The 22299-nt window shown below is 29.0% G+C and overlaps 1 protein-coding gene across 3 annotated transcripts; it reads left to right on the top strand.

Moving 5' to 3' along the window:
* The first annotated feature begins 5511 nt into the window (after positions 1 to 5511).
* Positions 5512 to 22076, top strand: LOC137826001 (putative leucine-rich repeat receptor-like serine/threonine-protein kinase At2g04300). Of its 3 annotated transcripts, none has more exons than XM_090294498.1 (13): positions 5512 to 5754; positions 7008 to 7560; positions 8229 to 8731; positions 9717 to 9852; positions 10314 to 10385; positions 10476 to 10547; positions 10825 to 10905; positions 17388 to 17542; positions 18636 to 18850; positions 18956 to 19082; positions 20608 to 20670; positions 20773 to 20965; positions 21483 to 22076. In XM_090294498.1, the coding sequence occupies exons 1-13, from the start codon at positions 5643 to 5645 to the stop codon at positions 21901 to 21903; spliced, it is 2703 nt and encodes a 900-aa protein (XP_090150624.1). In that variant the 5' UTR covers positions 5512 to 5642; the 3' UTR covers positions 21904 to 22076. The 3 variants fall into 3 exon arrangements, with proteins under 3 accessions (XP_090150624.1, XP_090150625.1, XP_090150626.1); XM_090294499.1 differs by having other exon boundaries at positions 5528 to 5754; positions 20773 to 20796; positions 21483 to 21682; XM_090294500.1 differs by lacking the exons at positions 5512 to 5754; positions 8229 to 8731 and having other exon boundaries at positions 7429 to 7560.
* The last annotated feature ends 223 nt before the right edge of the window (positions 22077 to 22299 follow it).

Here is a 22299-nt window from a genome sequence, read left to right as displayed (position 1 = left end):
TGAAGGTGCTGGTGCAGTTCTGCAGCAAATTGAACTATTGGTTTTGAGTTCTTGCATCTTCTTTTCAGGTGTTATCTTTCCTTTATTCTGGTTTGTAAAGGTGTAAGTGTTAGTCACTCCTTGATAGGGTTTCTTGGAGTGCAAGGTGTGCTGAAATAGGGTTTTTCAGCATTGGTTGTATTGTTCTTGTAGTGTTCAAGAACTGTTGTGGTTGTAAGTGATTGATACTGTTTTTAGTGGATTCCACCTTGGAGTAAGGTGAAACTAGATGTAGCTCTGTATGAGTGAACCAGTATAAAAACTTGCGTGCCTTTTCTTCTCATCCCTGCACTCATTTCTGGTTTTGCTTAATTCTGTCAAGAACTAAATCTGTTCGTTTGCAATTGAATCTGTTAATTCTGGGTTTAATAGAAACTGTTCTTCCTGATCTGTTAAAGGTCTCTAATCACAAACAAGGTAGTTGTATACGAAGTCTTAATTGGTTTGTGAACAAATAATCTACTCATTAAAACCTTGTGTTGAATGAACTTGGTTGATTTCTTGGCATAGCTTTATTCTTCATACTCATAAAATCTAACCAATTTGATTCTGTTATAACTCTCTGTTGATTAAAATTTTAATTTGAACAAATTCAAATTGTGCTAGATTGCTCTGAAGAATCAATCTGTTTCATTTAAAAACAATCTGTTCTTTTGCCTCTGATATACTGAAAATTGTTTGTTCTTGCGAAAATTTTATAAGCTCAATTCACCCCTCCCCTCTTGAACTTAGACACTAATAGACCCAACAAAAAGGAAAACACAAGATATGGTGAACATGACGATGTTTTGCGGAAATGAAAGAGCATAAAAGGAAGCAATTAAAAGGAAGATGACCAAATAGAAAATGGAAGAAAGACAAGAACAAAAACAGAAAGGAACATGGTGTAATGGAAATGAAAGAAAAGATGAAGGATAGAAAGCTTATGAAGATGGAAATGGAATGAACATGCCACTTGGAGGGTAGGGATTCTCCAAGATGAGTGATGAGGGCTGCCACTTGTAGAGTTCTCACTCCCACAAGTCTCACTCACAATTTGTGAAGAGTTTCTTTTATATTTCAAATTTCAATATGTGAATACATGGAGTAAGGCACCCTATTTATAGGAATGGGTGCCTTGGAAAACAAGATGAAGCAAGTGCTTAAAAGGTATGAATGAGGGGTGACCTAGGGTTTGACCTTGGTCAATGCCTCCCCTTAGTCCTAACTCTTTTATATTGGTCCTTTCTCTAATACAATCTCTAACTCTTTTTCTTTTCTCTTCATTTTGTGCAATTAAAGCAGCATCAAAATGGCATCCTCCTCACACAAAAAGAGAAGAGCACGAGAGCAACCCAGCAGTAACCATGGTATACTTGAAAACTGGTTTGTTGGAGATATTGAAGACATGACAACCTTCATGCACGAGATAAGCAGGAAAAAAATCAATGTTCCAAAGGTATTGGAATTTTCTTGGCTGAAAGGTGAAAATTTGGAAGAACCAAGAGTTGTCCTTAAACATCAAAGGCTAAAACATTTTCTGGAAATGACTAGAAATATATATCCAGATTTGGTAAAGATTTTCTATATTAATCATACTGTAGATGGGAGAAATCTTGTATCATATGTGAAAGGGGTCAAGATGACCATTATAAATGAAGTTTGGTATAATATAACTGGGACAAAATATTCAAGACTAAAGGTGAGCAAAGGAAACACATCTGGAATTCAGGAATTTAACAAAATCTAGTTCTACAGAAGCTGTGTAAGGAATCCAGCTCATCCTGTGAATCAGTTTCTTGTAGGTAATCTGAATTTAACCCCTTGTATCCTGACTTACATCATAACCTGGCAACTCACACCCTAAGGTAGTAACCATGTTGTTCTTCATCATGGTAGAACACATGTTGAAATCCAAAAGGCTCGCAGATTATAAATTTCCATATGTTATTTTTGTCTCCAAACTAATTGATTATTTTGAGGTTGACACCACCAATGAGAGAAATGAAACTATCAAAGTTGCGACTTAGATAGACAATACCACTCTCACCAAGATGGGTTTTCAGAAGGAGGAAAACGCATGGGTATATAAGAGGAATGTTGTTCCAAGAATGGAACATAAAGAATCAAACTGTGGCCATGAAGATGAAGATCATGATGCTCCACATGCAGAAGATGAGACAGTGGAAGTTGTTGAGGCATCTTGTTATGAGATGCATAATTCATCACCTCACATTATGCATTCACGATCCCCTTCCATGCAACAGTAGTTTGCTGCAAATGACATGAATGCACTTGTTGCATACCATGAACCTGAGTATCGCGGTGAACCCTTATCCAACTTTGAAAGGCAAGTTCTCCATCGCATGGACACTCTTTCTACTGACCAGAGGGCATATTTTGAGATGACACAGCTAGGTTTTAGAACCTAGATCATCAAATTGAAGACGTTCAAGAGCAGCTTGCAGAGCTCTATTATAGGGAGAAATGATAGTTTTTTCCCTTCATTTGCTTGACAAATTGTTTGTTTCTAGATTATGGTTTTAATTGTTCTGCACTAGTTTAATTTTGGATTGTAATGTGCTTAGGCACTTTAAAACTTTCTCTGAACAATTATGCTTGTATGATTAGTACTTGCTTGTCTCTTTTTGTGTGCACCAACCCTGTTTGATGAAACAAAGGGGTAGAAGAAGTTCAGGTGTAGGTATTACAAATGTTCTGTATGTTATGTTCTGTTATTTTTTATGTAGGTGTAGAATTTTGTGCAAGCCTTGGTATGTTTTTGTCCAAGTGCAGAAGCTATAGAGTTAACCATAAGTCTTCCTTCAATGCAATGGGGATTTGTCTCCATCAAACAGGGGGAGATTGTTGAAGATAGTTGAAGATTCTACTTAACTTATATAAGGAAGTGTTTGATGAAGAAAATCTGCTTGAAGGTTCATGTACATCGTAATTCATGGCCCTTTGTAGGTTAGAAGTTGTTAAATAGCCTTTTGCACTATGAAACTACCTTATATCTCATAGCCACAATAATAAGCTCAAGCATAAGGGGTTCCTAAAAAGTATTTTCAAAAATCTATTTCAAGCTTTACAAGAACTGATTTACTGCACAAATTTTAACTTGTTGTTTTACGAAACAATTTATTCTTTTTGTACTGGTGCAAATCTGTTAAGTTTTTTCAAAAATTTCGTTTTAACTCAAAAGTTAGTTTTGTTTGCTGTTACCGTTATGAACTGATTTGAAAGTGGTTATGTTACCTCCAAGAGTATTTACAAAAAAAATTTGTTCTTTTGAACTTCAATATGTTATTTTTATAACAGTGCTTAACTATTTTTTGAAAATCAGTTTGGATCTTAAACCTATAAAAAGGAATGTTGATTTCAGGTCAAAATCTCCCTTGAAATCACGATTTGGATGTTGTTTTCAAGTGTTCTCATTAAGATTCAAAAGTGAGTTTTAGTTTTTGAAAGGTTTTCTTAAATAAAACTTCAAGTGCTCTTGTGTTGGTGCCTTTTGCTGAAGCTGTGAGGGTTCTGTGTAGAACTTTTGTATCTGCAATCCAGGTGCTTTATTGCCATATCTTCTTACGTTGTAGAAGTGTATTAGAATAGGCTTTTTGGTAGTGTTTCATGAAGTAGAGATGCTGGAATAGAGTTTTTTCAGCTTGTGGTTCTTGTAGGGTTCAAGAACTTGTTCATTTGTAATCTTTGTAAAGATTGTTATGGTTCTAGTGAATTTCATCTTAGTGTAAGGTGGGACTGGATGTAGCTCATATTGAGTGAACCAATATAAATTTGTGTGTGCTTCTCTCTTCTCATAATCTCTACATCTTAAAATTTGAAATTTGGATAACTGTGACAAAATCAATCTGTTGTTTTAAAATTGAATATGTTTTTTTTTATCTGTTGCTGGGTTAAACCATATTCTGGTTTTTCAAGATTCTAACAAGGATTTATTCTTTCTCAATATTCATAGTGTCTTAAACCTTTGTTTGAATAATACATGTGTTAAGATTCAAATAAGCAATCTTGTTCAAGATTCTATCTTTTTGAAACTGTCTTCAAAAGGTTATTTGAAAAGTTGCTTCTTGATCTTAATTTCTTCACCTTTCTTCAACAAAACTATTACAAGTGTATCTTGTTTTTAACTGGTTCTTGAAATTAGAAAATAAATATGTTTTTCCTTAAATTAATCTGTTATTTTTCTGTCAGGATTCCTTAAATTGTATTCTTTGCGAAAATTTTATAAGTCTAATTCACCCCCTCTTAAACTTAGACACTAATAAACTCAACACATACATCCAACTAAGAAAATAGGTATGAACTCATTTAGTTGTTGTGGATTCTCGCACTTTAGAACTAAAGTAATAAATGAAGCATTCATCCCCTTTGGCCACCTCCCTCCATCCTAATTTTTTTTTACAGCACCTAGTATATCACCTTTTAACTCCTCCCAACAAAATTTTAAGAAACTGAAATTAAACCCGTCCGGCCCTGGACTCTTACTACTATCACAATTTCAAACCACCTCTTTGATCTCTTCCTCTATTATTCTGCCCACTAGCAAGCCATTATCCTCACAAGAAATAGTGTTAAAAGACACATTATCTAATCTGAGATACCTGTTGTTCAACTCTAAACTTATCCCTCAAAAATTCTTTCATACTCTTTTTAACAATAATCGGCTCTCACACCACTGAACATTTATCCTGCCATTAAAACCACTAAGTAACCTTCTCCACTTAGTCATTAAATAGAAAAACTTTGTATCCGAATCTCTCAGTCTTAACTAATTAATCCTAGTTTTTTTCATTGCTAAAACCTCTTTTTTAAATCTAATCCTACTCAGTTCAGCTAAAATAGTTTTCCTTTCTTCAGGTCTTTAGTTCATGTCATACTATTTGTCATATAAATCACTCTAATAATTTTCTTACGAAAACTACTACAAAATCTAAAGTTTAATCTAAGGAAAAAAAACAAATTTACGTAAAAGTAGATAGATGAAAAGCGCGTATTTAACCTATAATTAAATAATAATAAAAACATGGACAAAGTCAAGTCATGCATCCGTGTAATTCCTGTCTGTGAGCTGTTTCAGACCAAGGCTAAGACTTGAAGGAGTCTTCCTCGAACCTTTAAAAATATAATTTATATACTGAATTTATGAACTGTTTTCTTGATGAAATTTAGAGCTTTATCTTTTCAATGTCTCATATAATAAAATATGATTTTTAAAGTAAAATTCTAAATTTAATTAAAGAACAGTACTACCTGTACATAAAATATTGTAGATAAATTTTGTCCTTTCTGTAAATGTAACACGTATGTTATTATTATTTTCCTTTTCTGTGTAATTTAAACACTAATTATAATTAAAAATCATATAAAGGTTATTTTTCCTTTTATTATTTTTAATAATTTTCTACACGTACTATAAATGAAAACGACCTTACTGATACCATTCAACTGTCTTAACTCCTTTCTCATTGGTTTCTCATTTAGCTTTAAATCAGAACTACCATTTTTCTTCCTTCTACACTGATCATGGTTTCTGCAAATAGTTGATTTCAACCTATCTTTTCTTCCCATTATTGTTTTATTTTCTTTGTGTGAAGGTGTGAAACATGGAGAGAGCGTTGCAGTGGATTGTGGTTGTAGCAGTATGTGCTTCATCCACCATTATTCATGCTGCAGATGAAGCTCCTCATAGAAAGCTTGCCAGTGTTGATTATTCGGGTACTCATATACTTTCTATGTTTATTCTCAACGTTTACATATCAATAAAACTTATATATAATTCTTCATGAATTTTTATTTTTTAATAAGAGCTATTTTTTTTGCTTTCATAACATCAGTATATGTTATTTAAAATTTATTATATTTATAAAAGAAAGAGAAATGATCAACAGTTTACACATGAATTAACGAATACAAAACTGTTTCGGTTTAACTAATAGTTGTGTTAAATACATGTAATTAATGACTGTTTTATTATATTTAGATGAATCCTTCTTCCTGTTCTAGTTTCCAACCAGATTATTTCTGGTGGAAATACAATATCAAGATTTAGATTTAGAATATACATGTCAAATTGAAATTCATTCTAAAAGAACGTCATATTTTGAAATTAATTATGAAAGATGTTATAATTTAGGATTTGTGGTTGAAACAAGGATTAATAACACTACTATCCAATAATGAGATCACCTGCGACTAGGTGAAGATGCAAATAATTTTTGTAAATACTATAGATTTTAAGATACTCAGAAATAGATAGGTTTATGGGTGAATCACTCTTAAATATCATTTTTTTATTTCAAAATTTCTGTTTTTTCCCCCTAAAGTAGTTATTTCACTCTTTTTTTTAAATATTATATTGAAATTTATTTGCTCCCTTCCTAGTCTTGAATATTCCAATATATATATATATATATATATATATATATATATATATATATATATATATATATATATATTTATTTATTTTTTTTTATTTTTTTTTTCTTTCTACTTTTATCTTTATTTTTTGGGAAAAGATTATAGAATCTTATTCCATGTATAACACTAGATGCTGATAAAAAATGTATAACACAAGATATATTTAAAGATTTTCATATTTGGCTTTCTAGTGGCCATAGGTTGTTTTTATTAAGTTTGTGTTGATTTATGAATAGTTGATGAATAACAATCGGATTCAACCTAGAGAATATATAGTTTCTTGATCGTCAAACTTGAAAAGTAATGATGATGAAAAAGGATCTCATACAAAATAGGAGTTAAAGCCTCATTATATTAATTTGTTTTATTTAAAGCTAAAATATATTTAGGAAGTAAGACTTTAATTTTGTTAACTAATAATAAAAGTGAAGCATAAGTTCACATTGTAGGAAAATTATGTAATAGAAAAATCTTACTTTTGATAATTTTATATTAAAAAATATCAATTTGTAATTGTGATAGCTACACAACTGACTAGTTGATAAATGTAGATGTGATAAGCATTGATTGTGGGGTAAAAGAGGGGTACATTGACACGACCCGCATACCGTACGAAGATGATGATAACGAATTTGGTGAAATTCACAGCATATCCGATAACTCCTTTCAAAACCAACCTCAAATTAATAAGCAGCTTATGTCACTGAGAAGCTTCCCAGAAGGGAAGAGAAATTGCTATAGCTTGAAACCCAGACAGGGAAAGAACAAGAGATACATCGTGAGAGGTTACTTTGCATATGGAAACTACGACAACAAAAGTAAGCCTCCAACGTTTGATTTGTACATTGATGTCACTAACTTCACCTTCATACGTTTCACTGTGGCTAATACCACTCGTCGAGTTGAGGCTATTTATTTCACCTTAACGGACACCATTGATTTGTGCCTGGTGAACACTGAGCAAGGAGTACCTTTCATTTCACTGTTGGAGTTGTGGCCTCTGGGAACTGCTTCTGTTTATCAAGATTTGTTGAATTTCCAGACGCTAGATCTCCTCACCAGAGTCACACTTGGTGTCTCGTCTGCAGACGATCAATTGCTCAGGTCACTTTGCTTAATCTCATACATATTTCTTTTCTTTCGTAAATATGTCATCAAATTCTGTTCGTTTTTCTAAAGAACTTTACTACAGTAAATAGATAATTAAATATTTATATATTAATAATTTTTTTAATTTTTAAAATAATATTTAAGATAATTAATATAATAACTACTTATTTTCTATTTTTAAACTTAATTTTTTATTTAATAGTTTTTTTAGTGTAAATATAATTTTAAAATTAAAAAGAATCTTAGGACACCAAATTGAAACTGCTTTATTTTATTAGATTAAAAAATATTTAAGCGATAAATGCTTTGAATATAAAGATTCATGTATAAGAAAATACTTTAATAAACTACAAAAATCGAGAAATAAATAAAGTTTAATAGTTACTTCATTAACGTTATTACTCATTTGACAACAAGCAAACCTCATTTATTGCTATTATCTAAATAATGCTTCTTGGTCAATAGTATTTGTTTAAGGAAAAGAATTATGTACATTACAATAGTAAAAACATATACTTTCACACTATATTATAATGATATAATAATATTTAAAATTAAAAAAACAAATTAAATATAATTAAATTATTATTTTATTGGTATGTGAAGTGTATGTTTTTTTTGATGTGGTGTTAAACATATCACCACTTTTTGTTTAATTATAGGTATATGGATGACAACTATGGTAGGTCTTGGCTTGCAAGAGCATTAACACGAAATGAGAAGCAAATGAAAACAACATTAGGTATTGATTTGGATACAGTGAATAATCCTTACAAGTTGCCCACAGAAGTATTGAACAGTGCAGTGAGTGCATTGAGGTTGTCTGATTCGGTGAATATATGGAGGAATTACAATGACACGAGTTTCGAATATAAAGTATATCTTCACTTTTTTGACTTTGAGGAAAGAGTGGACAGTAGTGAGAAAAGGATAATGAATGTTATTATCAATGGGTTTGGAGAAGGTGTTGATGATAATGTCACAAGAAAAATTAGCCTTTCGTACAATCAGCTCCTTACCCTACCACTGACTGTTAAAGTAGGCATGGGCATTAACAATATTTTCATCAAAGCCACCCCTGACTCTCACTTACCTCCCATGCTTAATGCTTATGAGATTTATAGAGTGATTCCTCAGTCTGTTTCAGCCACTCACCAAGATGATGGTAACTTTCTTTCATTTTCTATTTTAAGTTTCGTTTTTACTTATTAAAAACAATTAATTAATGCTAATATATAAATATATATATATATATTGTTTTTTTTTTCAACCACAGAAAATATATAAAACAGGTACAAGCATAAAACCTATAGGTTAAATCAAATGCAAAGAACACATACAACATTTTAACCAACACAAAAAAAATATGCCTAAGGCCATAGTACTTCATATTAGTAATTAAATATTTACACAAAAAAATTATTAAATAAAAACAATTAATCACTATATTAATTAAATTAAATATTATTTTAAAAACTAAAAATATTATTAGTATTTAAAATAATTTTTATTATTAATAAAAATAATTTTGAAATTAATATTTAATTAGTAGTTATGAACTTTAGAATTTAAAATAGTTGGTAGCTCAATTTAAAAATTAGTTTAGAAACATGTCTTTGATGTACGATGCTTGATCCACACCCATATTTTTTCTAGTGTTCTAATAAATGTTTCCTCTTCATCTACAATATTATTTCTAGATATGATTTAATTTCTCTGACTTCAAATACCACATATCGTTGTCTCCCACACCATCCACATACCTTGTTACACTTTTAATTGAGTTGTAGAGTAGAAAATTACATTAGATAAGCAACATTGTATCCTTATCCACTATGCACACATATCCCACACACTCCTCCCCACTTTGCATTCATAAAATAAAACAAATAATTTATGCTTTCTTCTACTTCACTAATAACACACTTCCATCCCTTTTTTAGCAAATTACCTATATCTCATAAATAATCCAAGAAAATATTAATTTCCTCATTTGGTATCTCTTGTTAAACTATTTATGCAAACTTGAGAGAGAATACACCCAATTTCCTTCTTCACTAAGTTTTTTTCTACATTTGAAATTTTTATTTTACTATAAATTTTATTATCTTAATCCTAAAATCTTGATTATTGTTGAAAATTAATATCAGTTGATGCGATCAAACGCATCAAAGATGTCTATAAGATCTCGAGAATCAATTGGCAAGGAGACCCCTGCAAACCAACAAATTTTACATGGGATGGTCTAATTTGCAATGCTATGAATCCTCCAAGAATAATCTCATTGTAAGTAGTATTTTCATAACAATGCATTAGTGGCAAAATGTATAGCTTTACAAGTTCATAGGAAATATAAAGTGATTAAGATTTTGTTTTCAAGAAGCTCCTCTATAAGTATTATAAAAAATAATACAATTTTAAGCGTTACAAACTCTTGGATTTTAATTTCTCTAAAACTTTATTTTAATCTGTAAAAATATGTTTTACGTAATCAAAGACTAATTTTAATTTATATAGGAGAAATTTATCTCTTCTCTTTATTTTTATTTTTATTTTTTTATAAGTGATTAAGAAAATCTTTATTACACTATCTAAATTCTTTAAACCTCCTATGCTTACTTTTTCTTTTGCTACTGACATGATTTTCTTATTGTTGAATCTAATATGTTTCATTTTCCTCTTTCTATTTATTTTTATTTGGGTTTACAATGACAAACATATATATATATATAATGAAATTTGAGCAGAAACTTGAGCTCAAGTAAATTATCAGGCGGCATAGATATATCATTCTCCAACCTTGCAAATTTAGAGATTTTGTAAGTTCCTTTTATTAAGTTAAATATCAATTATATTCATGGAGGTTAAGTTATAAAACCAAAACAATAATTGCTTCTGTATGTTTGCAGGGATCTGTCAAACAATCAACTGGTGGGAGAGGTGCCAGAATTCTTTGCCAAGTTATCACAGTTGAAGATACTGTAAGTTGTTATAATTGATCATTGACAAAACTTACAAAAAGTTTTCCATGTTTATACGTGTTGACAAACTTGTTTATAAAAAAAATTAAGAAAAAAAACTAAAATACATATTTTTATAAATCAAAATTATTTTATATATATATATATATAAATTTAAAAAAAGTATATGAAAGGAATTTTACAAACTAATTTATTATAAGATAATTTTAATTGAAAGTAACTCATTTTTTTTCTTCTGAAATTGATGTGAAGAAATTTTGCCCATATCTTTTTGCAGTAATTTGTCGAGGAATAGTCTCACAGGTTCCATTCCTGATGCTCTCATAGCGAAGTCAGAAAGTAATTCTTTGCAATTGAGGTTTGTTCCTAACCTATATCTACATTGTAACTAGACGTTAAGAGGTTTATAACGATTCACAAACTACTCAATCAACAAAATTAGATTATTTTAGTTCATATAAATAAAATAATGCTGATTTTTTAAAACAAGATCGTCTCTAATTTTTTCTATCTTTATGAAAATATGTAATTTGTAGTATATATATATATATATAGAACTCGATAAATAGGATATTTTATCCATTCTAAATCAATTGATATTTTACATATTAGTTTATTTTTTCCATTTTCAGCGAAACATTAAACCATCCATATATTTGCTATCTTATAATATACAGTGTTGTCTTAAAATACTTAAATACATTTACTAAAATTAGTAAGGGAGTTTTATTTTATAATGTATGTGAAAAATGTTAAGCATCAATCATAAAATAGAATGAAAAGTAGTTTTCACGTATGACACACTTCTATATCAAGAGAACAAAATAATACAATTTTATTTTAAGAGATTAAAGTGAGTATTTGTATTATTAGAATTAAAAATATGTTCCTGTATGTACAACCAAACCAAAATTATTTCCATAAACATGCTATTTATTTACGTAAACAAGTAAATATTTTTTTTTACAAATTGACCCTTATAACCTAAATCAAGTACCTAAATCCACAAGTAATGTTTCATACTCACTTTGTAACTTTACAACCAAAAACAAAATCTTAATTCTTTCATTAACCCATACATCACACGTAAAATTTTCCCTTTTCAATTCTTCTATTACAGATTATCTTTAGTTATCATTATGTTCAATATTAATCTCTATACAAAATGTAAAGTTGATTTCTCTTTTAAGGTACTTCAACCCTTATACATTGTATAAGAGATAGACAAGCTATTTAAACTTTCTCCTAAAACCCACAAAGACATAGGAAAAAAAAAAAGTTAAACTAGCCAAAAGTAGCATACAAACCCTACTACACGACTAAAGGAAGGGAAGTCACATAACAAATCTTGCAACTGCAAAAAAGAAACTCCCAAATTCATTGGGCTTAAATTAGATTTGTACAGTATAGGACAAATTTCTCAATAACTACTACCCCATCATAAAAATAGGGATATGAGCTTACAAGACCGACAATTGCATACCCTCCACCGAAACAGATCAGAGTAATAATTATTACCAAAGATAGGTATAGCAGGGTGTTGCAGTAAACCAACAAGAACCATAAAAAAACAGGAATGCATATGGTTCCTTTAGAACACAAAAAAAGACTCACAGAGATTTTAGGCATACCTTTGGGCACTGAGCCCAATCAGAGTTGGAGAAGCAAGCAAAGGGAATCTTATGTGTTAACCATACTCAAGCATTTAACATAGACAATTCTTCTATATCTACCCTCCCCTGCCTAAAGATAATATTATTCCTATGATTCTAAATCACCCATACCAATGCTATCCAAACTCTCTTCCTATTATTTTGTCTATCATTTAACTAAAGGAGATAGAAGTGATGTCATTACATTCTTACGGTGAATAGATGGAATTCCTACCCAAGAGTCACATATGTTCGAGAAATGGTGAAGATTTGTACAACCAAGTAAGAGATGTGTTACGGTTTCCTCTTGGAGAAGGCAAAACACACATGGTATTAGTTAATTCTACCCCTTATAGAATTTTGCTGAATGCTCTGCCAACCTCACTGTGAACTCCCCATGGCTTGCTCCCCTCCAACCCCATTACTTACTAAAAAAAAACGTGAATTATATATGAATTATTACATACGGATCAATAAAATTTAAAGTGAATGAGATTCAAAACCAGGTTCCTTCAGTGACCAAAGTAAATTTAACTAATACCCCAAACAAATTCTTTAATATTATTATAATTTTTATTATACTTATTATTATTAATAATATTAACAATATTAATAATATGAATATAATATTAATAATATGAATATATTATTAATAATAATATTAATAATGTTAATAATATGAATAATATTAATAAATATTAATAATATGAATATAATATTAATAATATGAATATAATTTATATTATTATTATCATTATTAATATAGTTATTAATAATAATAATATGTATAAATTATATTAATAATAATAAGTATAATAAAAATGATAATATGACCAAAGAACTTGTCTGATCTAGAACTTAACTCAAACACAACAGTACATGCATGAGGCACACATTATCCTTAGACTTACACAAATCCTCCCATTTAATCCAAGCTGTTATTTCTCTACATAGAGTCTCACTAATACCAATTGCCCTTATATTTCTTTTATTGAAATTAACTCTTAAGCCTAAAGCAAGTTCAAACCCTCTCAGAATACTCTTGATAGCCATGATGTTTTGATAACTAGTTTGGCATAGAAATAAAGTATCATAAAAAAATTGTAATAAATCAACCTCAACATTATTTTTTTCCCACCTTTATCCCATGGAATATATTTTGTAGAGTAGCTTGCATTATCTTTCGTGTTAAACCTTCTACTATGATAAGAAATAGGAAAGATGCTATAAGTTCCTCTTATCTCAATCCTTTTCCAGGTTTAATTTCTTGGGTTAGGCTACCATTCACCAAGAAGGATATAGATGCATATTCCATGCTCTAACCCAACCAATCCATTTACCACTAAAACCAAGCATGCCAATCATATGATAAAAAAAATCTCGGCTAACAGTGCAAAGTTGATGTTAAAACCTTTAGTTTCCAAAATCTTAAAAAAAAATGATTTATTGTGAGTCACATGTACAAGGTGGAATATGTAGATCTAACTATGAAACTTCCATTCTTTTCACCCTTGACATAAATTATTAAAGTAAAAGGGAGATAAATTCAATTTTAAGTCAAATCTAGTTGTGACACAATTTTCATGCTTGTGTCACATACTCCATGCTTAGTTCATTTCTTCCTTGCCTTTCTCTTGTCTTAACTAAAATAATCATAGACTACATAGATGGACTTTATATCTTCAAAATGTTTCTTTCTTACTTGCTTTCTATTGTTTACACCCCCTAGGTTTTATTTGGACTTATTATACCCAAATACAAAAGTTCTTATTTTCAGATATTTTACAAATGAATGAAAATATAAAAAAAAGTAAATTTTAATTCTATAAATTACAATCAAAATAATTGATCCCGAATTTAAATATCCATTTCAATCACATTTAACATTTTTTAATAATTTTTTTAAATTTCAATCCCATTCAATTTTAGTCAAAAGCTTATCATCAAAGGATACCCAAAATAAAATAATAAATTAACATTCGTATATCACTACAAGAAAATCATTAATTAGAAATCATTTTTATAAACAAAAATAATTAATTATTATATTGACTAAATTAGATACTATTTTAGAAAAAAAAATTATTGATATATAAATTAGTTTCTATCTATTATTAATAAATATTTTATAAATTGGTATGTAATTAAGTACCAAAGTTTTAGCTACCAACTTTTGAATCTAAATATATTTCGTATTGTTAAAATCTTAGTAGCTAATTAGATATTAATTTAGAAACCATTTATCAATAATAGAAATTAATCTAAATACCAATAAATTTTTTTAGTATCTAATATAGTATATAAGTTCGTCAATATAACAACTAATTATTTTTGTGTCTAAAATTGGTCTTTATTCAATAATTTCCTAGTAATATATTAATGTGACATTTTTTTTTATAAGAAAAAAAATAAATGAATTAAAAGTGAGACACTTATCAAGAAGCCCCTACCATATATAGACTTAGGCTTTTGAAGCATACTTTCCAAGCTTTCAAAAAATACAAAACAACACTGACCCATTATAGCACAACAAAAAAAATCATGAAATAGAAACCAATTTTTAGAGACCAAAATAATTAGTTGCAATAGTAACTAAATTAGAGACCATTCTAGAAACTAAAAAAAAATGGTTTCTAAATTAGTTTCTATTATTGTTAAATAGTTTTTAAATTGGTATCTAATTAGCAACAAAGTTTTTAGAAACCAAATTTAGAAACTAAATAATTGGTAGTTAAAACCTTGGTTGCTAATGAGATACCAATTTAGAAATTATTTAATAATAATAGAAACTGTAACATCCCTCATTTTTACCCATATATAATAAAATAAAATAAAACAATACTATCTACTTAACATATGAATATATATAACTATCTCATAATTTTATCTAAAAAAAATATCCCTCATAGGGATTTTAATATATACATCAAAAGTTTTAAAAACAAACAGAACATTCAAATTAAAATTATCACATCCTTCAGCTGCTCACTTAGGAGCTCTATTACCTGCAATCTCATCTGCTCTCGTGTACAACACGATCATCACAAATAAAGAAACAAACATAAACAAATAACAGGGTAAGCTAACTATAACAAAATTTTCTATATAATTTAAATTTCAAGTTGATACACAAAATTCATAAATTCTCATACAATTTCTCAAACATTTCACATAACCATCAAGTGTCTATCACGATCATCATCCACATTACTCCTGTCAGATTTCTACTTACTCACATACTTAGACACTTGACTCTACTTCCGGAAGACTCGTGTATTGAAATTAACATCCAAAGACCTGTACCTGTCATACTACTGCTGTGAAACCCACACAGCCATGCGCATAATTATCTCAATATCTCATCATCTCATCATCTTCATATGACAGGGTAAATCCATTTGATATGCTCTGATAAGTTCTTTCAAACCTCAGACTCAGCCAAATGGACCTCCTTCGACTCTCAACAACTGAACAACTTCATCTATGTGATTCCATTATATCAGTAGAGTCAAGATCATCTCATTCACAGGACACTCACAAATCAATACACCCTAATAACAATCTCAACACGATATTTCCTTTCCTGAAAATACCATGTCTTGATCACAATTTACCCTCATTACATACATCATTTAACATATCAATGCACCACTCAATCACATCATATTTAAACTTTCTAAACAATCCAAATATATCTCAATCTTTACTTAAACACATAATTAATTCCAAATATATGCTCTTTAAATCAATCATCATCTAAAATCAAACAACCACTTCTCATCAAACATCTCACATAAGTAATTCAATAAAATATTAAAAAAAGAACAGATCAACTCATTTATATTATCATTCAAACACTTTCAATTTTCAATCACAAATACTTTCAACAAATTATTCACCTTAAAATAAATATAAAAGATTCAAAATCAACCATTCCAGTCAATATATTATTTTACATTTCAAAAGAGACAATCCTGTAAGTAAATATTGGAATTGGTGACCACGTCACCCTCATATCAAGATCTTCTAACTTAGGGTTCTATTGAAAAAAATAAGACTAGCTTCCCTTACCTGAACTTTAGTCAATGCTCACTAAGAGCTCCAAATCTACCAAAAGCCTAAAGGATAGTCTAACGTGCACCACAAAGTCCTGATGGCAAATCTAACTCAAAGGAAAATGAGCCAAGAATGAACTTACTCTATCTAAGATTTTGATCGGTCAATCTTGTAGAGTTCACTGCGAGGAGTCCAATGGCAGACTCTGATCATTAAACTGATGAGCGAGCAAGTCAAAATCTTAGAGAGAAGGGAGAGGAAAGGAAAAAGGGAACAAAAACGAACTTACTCTATGAAAGATTCTGATCGGGCAGTCTTATAGATCTCGCTGCTAGGAGTCTAATGGTGGACTCCGATCGTCAAACAGATGAGCGAGGAGGTCAGAATCTTAGAGAGAAGGGAGAGAAAAGGAAAAGAAAACTTATAGAGAGATTCTGCTTATTTTAAAATGAAACCAGAATAACTAATTTTCTATTTATATAGCTTTTTCACTTTAATAATAAAATATTCAGGTGTCATTTTAATTTTACCATTTCTACTATAAGACTATTTTTCTCGATCCTTACATAAACTAATTTAGAAACCAATTTTTTATTTAGTTTCTAAAATGGTCTATAATTTAGTTACTATTGTAACTAATTATTTTGGTCTCTAAAAATTAGTTTCTATTTCATGATTTTCTTGTAGTGTAGAACTTACGAACATCATAGCTTTACATTCCTAGCTCCCTCTTCCTGACAATTCTAACTAATTATCACATCCCCCTCTCCATGGTTAACAGAACCACCTACACCAAGCGATATAGCTACTACTACTTCACATAAGTATACAAAATTGGCTTGTGCTGCAAAAAATAATAGGCATAAAAAGAAAGAAAAAGGCCCTCATAGATAAACATATATCTGCATAAATGTGTGACAGTTAATAATAATTCTTCATAAATTGATTGATGGCGTGTCTTGTAAAACTAACTCTAAAATTAAGTGAAAATTTATAAATAAATTGAAAGCTTATAAATTAAAAATTAGGAGTTAAAATGTTAAGAAAAACTTATATAGTCTGATTGAATTAAAATTATTTCTTCGTTTTTTATATATTGCATGATAACTGACGCTTGCATACACTGTTCCAGTTTGGATGGGAACATTGGTATCTGTCAGATAGGCTCATGCAAGAAGAAGAAGAATATTGTTGCATTAGTTGCAACTATCATAGCATCAATTGTTGTGTCTATAATAATAGTGGGCATAGTTATGGCGATTCGGAGATCACTCAGAAAAAATGGAGGTATACTCATAATTTCATATGATGTTTTTATAAAATTCATGTTATACATCATTTTGAAGTATATATTAGTGACATTTCCTGAATTTAACAACTATATGTCACCACATAAAAGAATATATTTTTATTAAAAATGAAATAAAAACATAGAGATCAAATCAAATCCATATTAATAAAAATATAAAATAAGTTCTATAAAAAACATTTTATTAATATCTATTTTTATTCTTGATAGATAAAAATGTCACATCTATGTTTTCTCTCTTCCGTTATTTAAATACATGATAAAGAAAAATTGGTGTCCGTTGTTTACTTTCCATTTGACAATAATCTTCACAATCAACGTAGTTTTAAATTTTCACGTTTTAAGTATGAATTTGTGAAAAGGTTATATCAAAACTTTCACAAATTAATTTATATTTAAGTCAATTTTAACTTGTAGATAAGTTAATTACATTTTTTTTTCTAAATTCTTTGTTGATATTTTTTCTGTGAATAGACCTTATGTCAACTTGGCAATGTGGTTTTTTTTATTGTGTCATTCAATCAAAAATTGTTAGAGAGTAATTTTTTTATTAATTGTAAAAAAACTAACTTAAAAGGAATACTTTTTATGAAATTTTATTAGATGTATGAAAATTAAACTCTTAAATTAAATTAAACTTTTTTATTCTTAATTTTTTATTAATTCTTTTAATTATTTGTGCAAACCTAAGAACTTTTGTCTTTTAAAAGAATGTAACTATTAAATATATACATCAGCAACAACATATATCTTCTGTAGTCTATCTTTTTTACGCAAGCTTTCTTCACAACACATTTTGCTATATAATTTCAAATTACTAGTCTTATTATTGCAATTTGTTTTAATTTGAAATTCTTAATGAAGGATCACAAAAGCACCTTATTATATTTTTAACTAGACTTTTAATCCTTTGCAAGTGACTCAAACAATGATACTTTTGTTGAAGGATTCAAATACCTTTTTTTAATGTTATGTAATTCCAGTTTTAGGAATTTTTTTGTATTTCACTTTGCTCCTATATATTATGCACTATAAATGGTATATATGTGATTTTTTTTTACATTGTTTCAGGGATATCTTCGACTTCAAAAAAAGAGCAACTAAAATTAAAAAATCAAACATTTTCTTACTCAGAGCTTCACAATATTACCAATGGTTTCGAAACAATGATTGGAAAAGGTGGATTTGGTGAAGTTTACCTTGGAACTTTGCAAAGTGGTGAAAGAGTTGCCGTGAAGAAACTCTCTCTGTCATCAAATCAAGGTTATAAGGAGTTTAAATCAGAGGTTAGATGCAACAATTGATTATAGTTATTTTTCTTTTTTTTTTCTTGAATTTGCAGAACAAATATTTTTCATTAAGTCAAGATATTAAACATTTCTAAAATGCAGGCAAAATTTCTAACGCTTGTTCATCATAGAAATGTGGTTTCTCTTGTGGGGTATTGTGATGAAGAAGATGCTAAAGCACTTATTTACGAATATCTTTCAAAGGGAAATCTCCAAGAACAATTGTCAGGTTTGTTAAATTATATTTTCTTTATCATAACATGTTAATTAACATGATAAGACCTTTCCATTTTGCTCTCAAACAAATAGAATCGCATGCAAATGACTAAGATGCAATGCAAGTAGTTAACTAAGGAGAATTGATCATAATTTGATCACTGTTTACTTTCACTTGTGCAGTTTAATAATTCTCATCAAAACCTATCTTGTAATTATTTAATTATTTCTAGTTTTCAAATTTTCAATCACATTTAAAAACAAAGAAAGTTTCATTCCATTAAAACTTGCATTTTCATTTCTAAATCTTCTTTATTGTTTATTATTTGAATTTCTTCAATAATGATAGCGAAAGTTTGAAGAATTATAGAAATTTTAGAAGAGATGAAAATTATGACAGTAAATTTAAGTGAGGTTATTATGTTAACCTTTAGTTTCTAGTATGAGATTAGACCTACTAGGAGAAGTTTAGAAAACTGTCTAGGAAGAAAACAACTCTAAAGAGAACTTTAAAAAGTAAAAGTGTTTAACAAATTGGACAAGATTTTGTTTCTCAAATCAAAGTTAAAAATAATGTATAAAAGACTCATTTATAGAAGAAATCAAAACCTCTCAAATGAGAGTATGACAAGTGTCACCACCTTATTGGTGGAAATCCTCTCCATTCAGAGAGTGACAAGTGACATACCTCCATTGAGGAGAGGACATATAAACTCTTATGTCATTTATTTGCACCCCTATTTTACTATTTTACACTATACTTTCTTTTCTATTTACTTCCTAACTACTTTATACAATTTTTATAAAGGTAAAGAAAAAAAAAACTTTAGAATCTCTTCAATAAGACTTAATTTCATCATTCTCTTAATCGATAGTTTTGAAGTTGTCAGAAAGAAAAATGGTTTACTATAAAAAAAAAAAAACTCAAATAAACCAACCCATTTTACCAACATCTATTTAAAAAAGAGGTTAAGCATTTGTCCTCCTGTAAAATGAAGTTTGGATTTTTCTTTTTTTCACTAACAAACCTTTTCATACTTTATAGATAAAATTGCCATGTTAACTTTATAACGTTACTATCAAATGAAAAAAAGAGTATAATAAAAGCTTTTAGCAATAAAAAGTTAACATCATTTTAAAGATCAAAAGAAAAATCTAAAAAATATTTTAAAAATCACTTAATTGTCAAATCATTTTATAAATAAAATAAAAAATAAAAATAATTTTAGGGGTAAAAAGTAAAAAGAAAACTCTTAACATACTTAAAAGATTAAAAACATATTTAAGTATAATAAAATGTACAGGACATACATTTTATATTATTCTATATTACGAAGGAGTCATAAATCTAGGAACTATGTTTGAATAATATTTGTAATTGTAACTTTGTTATTTTTTTACTTATAATTATAACTTTATATGTTTGTTCGAATTAATTTTTGCACGCACATTTTTATTAAAAGATAATAAAAATAAATCTCTCTATAAATTAAAAACAGTTTATGTATATATTGATAGCAGTAAAGCTTATTTTGTAGATAAAAGCTCAAGTGTCTTGGGATGGAAAGAGAGAGTTCAAATTGCCTTAGATGCAGCAAGTGGTAAATGAACAAAACCAATTAACTTCCTAAACGTTCATTCTCTTGAAGTTATTTATTTTCTTGCAACAACCAGTTACAGTTATACCAATTACAATTGCACAGGATTGGATTATCTGCATAATGGATGTAAGCCACCTATTATTCATAGAGATTTGAAAGGTTCCAACATCCTAGTAGATGAAAACATGCATGCCAAGATTTCAGACTTTGGATTGTCTAGAACTTTTGCAAATGATAGTGACACTCGTGTCTTAACTAATTATCTAGGTGGCACACCAGGTTACATTGATCCTGAGTAAGTATAACAAAATTTAGTTCTTAATAATTCTAAGGATTGTATACATAATTTTGGCTTCATATGTTACTTTTCTTTGATTTTTGTCCTATTTGGATACTTTTCAATAAAATTTTCTCTAAATACTTAAAATCTTCATAAATTATAGTTTATGCATAAAGTCTTGAATAAATACTGTAAAAAAAATATTTTTAACTTATATATAAACTAATTTTAAGTTATATAAAAGTTAATTTAAAGTGTAAAAGTTCTTATAGAAATTTTTTGTCGAAACATACTTATTTTATTTTAGTCTTTGTATTTAGTTGAATTGTTTTCCTTGAAATATGTAAACAATTAGCTTTTACCACTTTTTAAAACAGTTAACTCAAAATGGAGAAAATGTTGTAGAAATTGAAAGAAAAAAAAATAGATGATTGTGGTTATGTGTTGATTTTTCTTGTTTATTATTAGTTTATTCATGGTAATCACTGTGATTGAAACTGAAACCTTGTGTTTAACTTGTTGATATCTTTAGGTATCACTCCTCTGGGACTCTTAATAAAAGAAGTGATGTGTACAGTTTTGGGGTAATTTTGTTAGAGCTAATTACAGGTCAAGCAGCAATAAGAGGAACTCCTGAGAAACCTAGTCACATACATTCTTGGGTTAAACCCAAACTTGAAGCTGGAGATATCCAAGCAATAGTTGATCCAAGATTAGAAGGAAATTACAATGTTGCTTCAGCTTGGAAATTTTTGGATATAGCCATGTCTTGCCTTCCTGATGTTGCCATTCAAAGGCCTGACATAAGCCACATAACCTCAGAACTCAAGGATTGTTTGTCTTTGGAACTATCCCTTCAAAGGACTGTCACCAACAACAACATACATTCATTCCTCATGGATTCTATGCTCATTGATTTCAATGAATCTGATATAGGTCCATATCCTAGGTAGAATTTCTCCCACCTAAATTACCTCAACATAAATTGATTTATTTCTATAAACAATGTTTTTCTTTGTAATATTATTGTAACTAGTTTTTGGTAAGGATATACATTAAATTTTATTTTTAATTTGTAATTTTCGCTTTCAAATTATATATATAGTAAACAGTTGTTATTAGAAAATTATTCATTAAAAATCAATTTAAAAAAAAATAATTTATAGACTTTTGGGCGTCAATGATTTTCACTGAGATTTTTGGGCGCACCGGTGCGAGATACCAATACCATAAGTACGGTGCTCAGAGATGTATTTTTTTAAGGAGGCCTGCACGCTTGGTGACCGTGATAGTGCCCAGATGGCCCAGAGAAGCACCAATATGGAAGAGAGAGACATTACCTCCCCTCT

This window comes from Phaseolus vulgaris, chromosome 8, assembly GCF_051622355.1.
Source record: "Phaseolus vulgaris cultivar YP4 chromosome 8, ASM5162235v1, whole genome shotgun sequence".
Classification (NCBI taxonomy): domain Eukaryota; kingdom Viridiplantae; phylum Streptophyta; class Magnoliopsida; order Fabales; family Fabaceae; genus Phaseolus; species Phaseolus vulgaris.
This window is presented reverse-complemented; position numbering and strand designations above follow the sequence as displayed.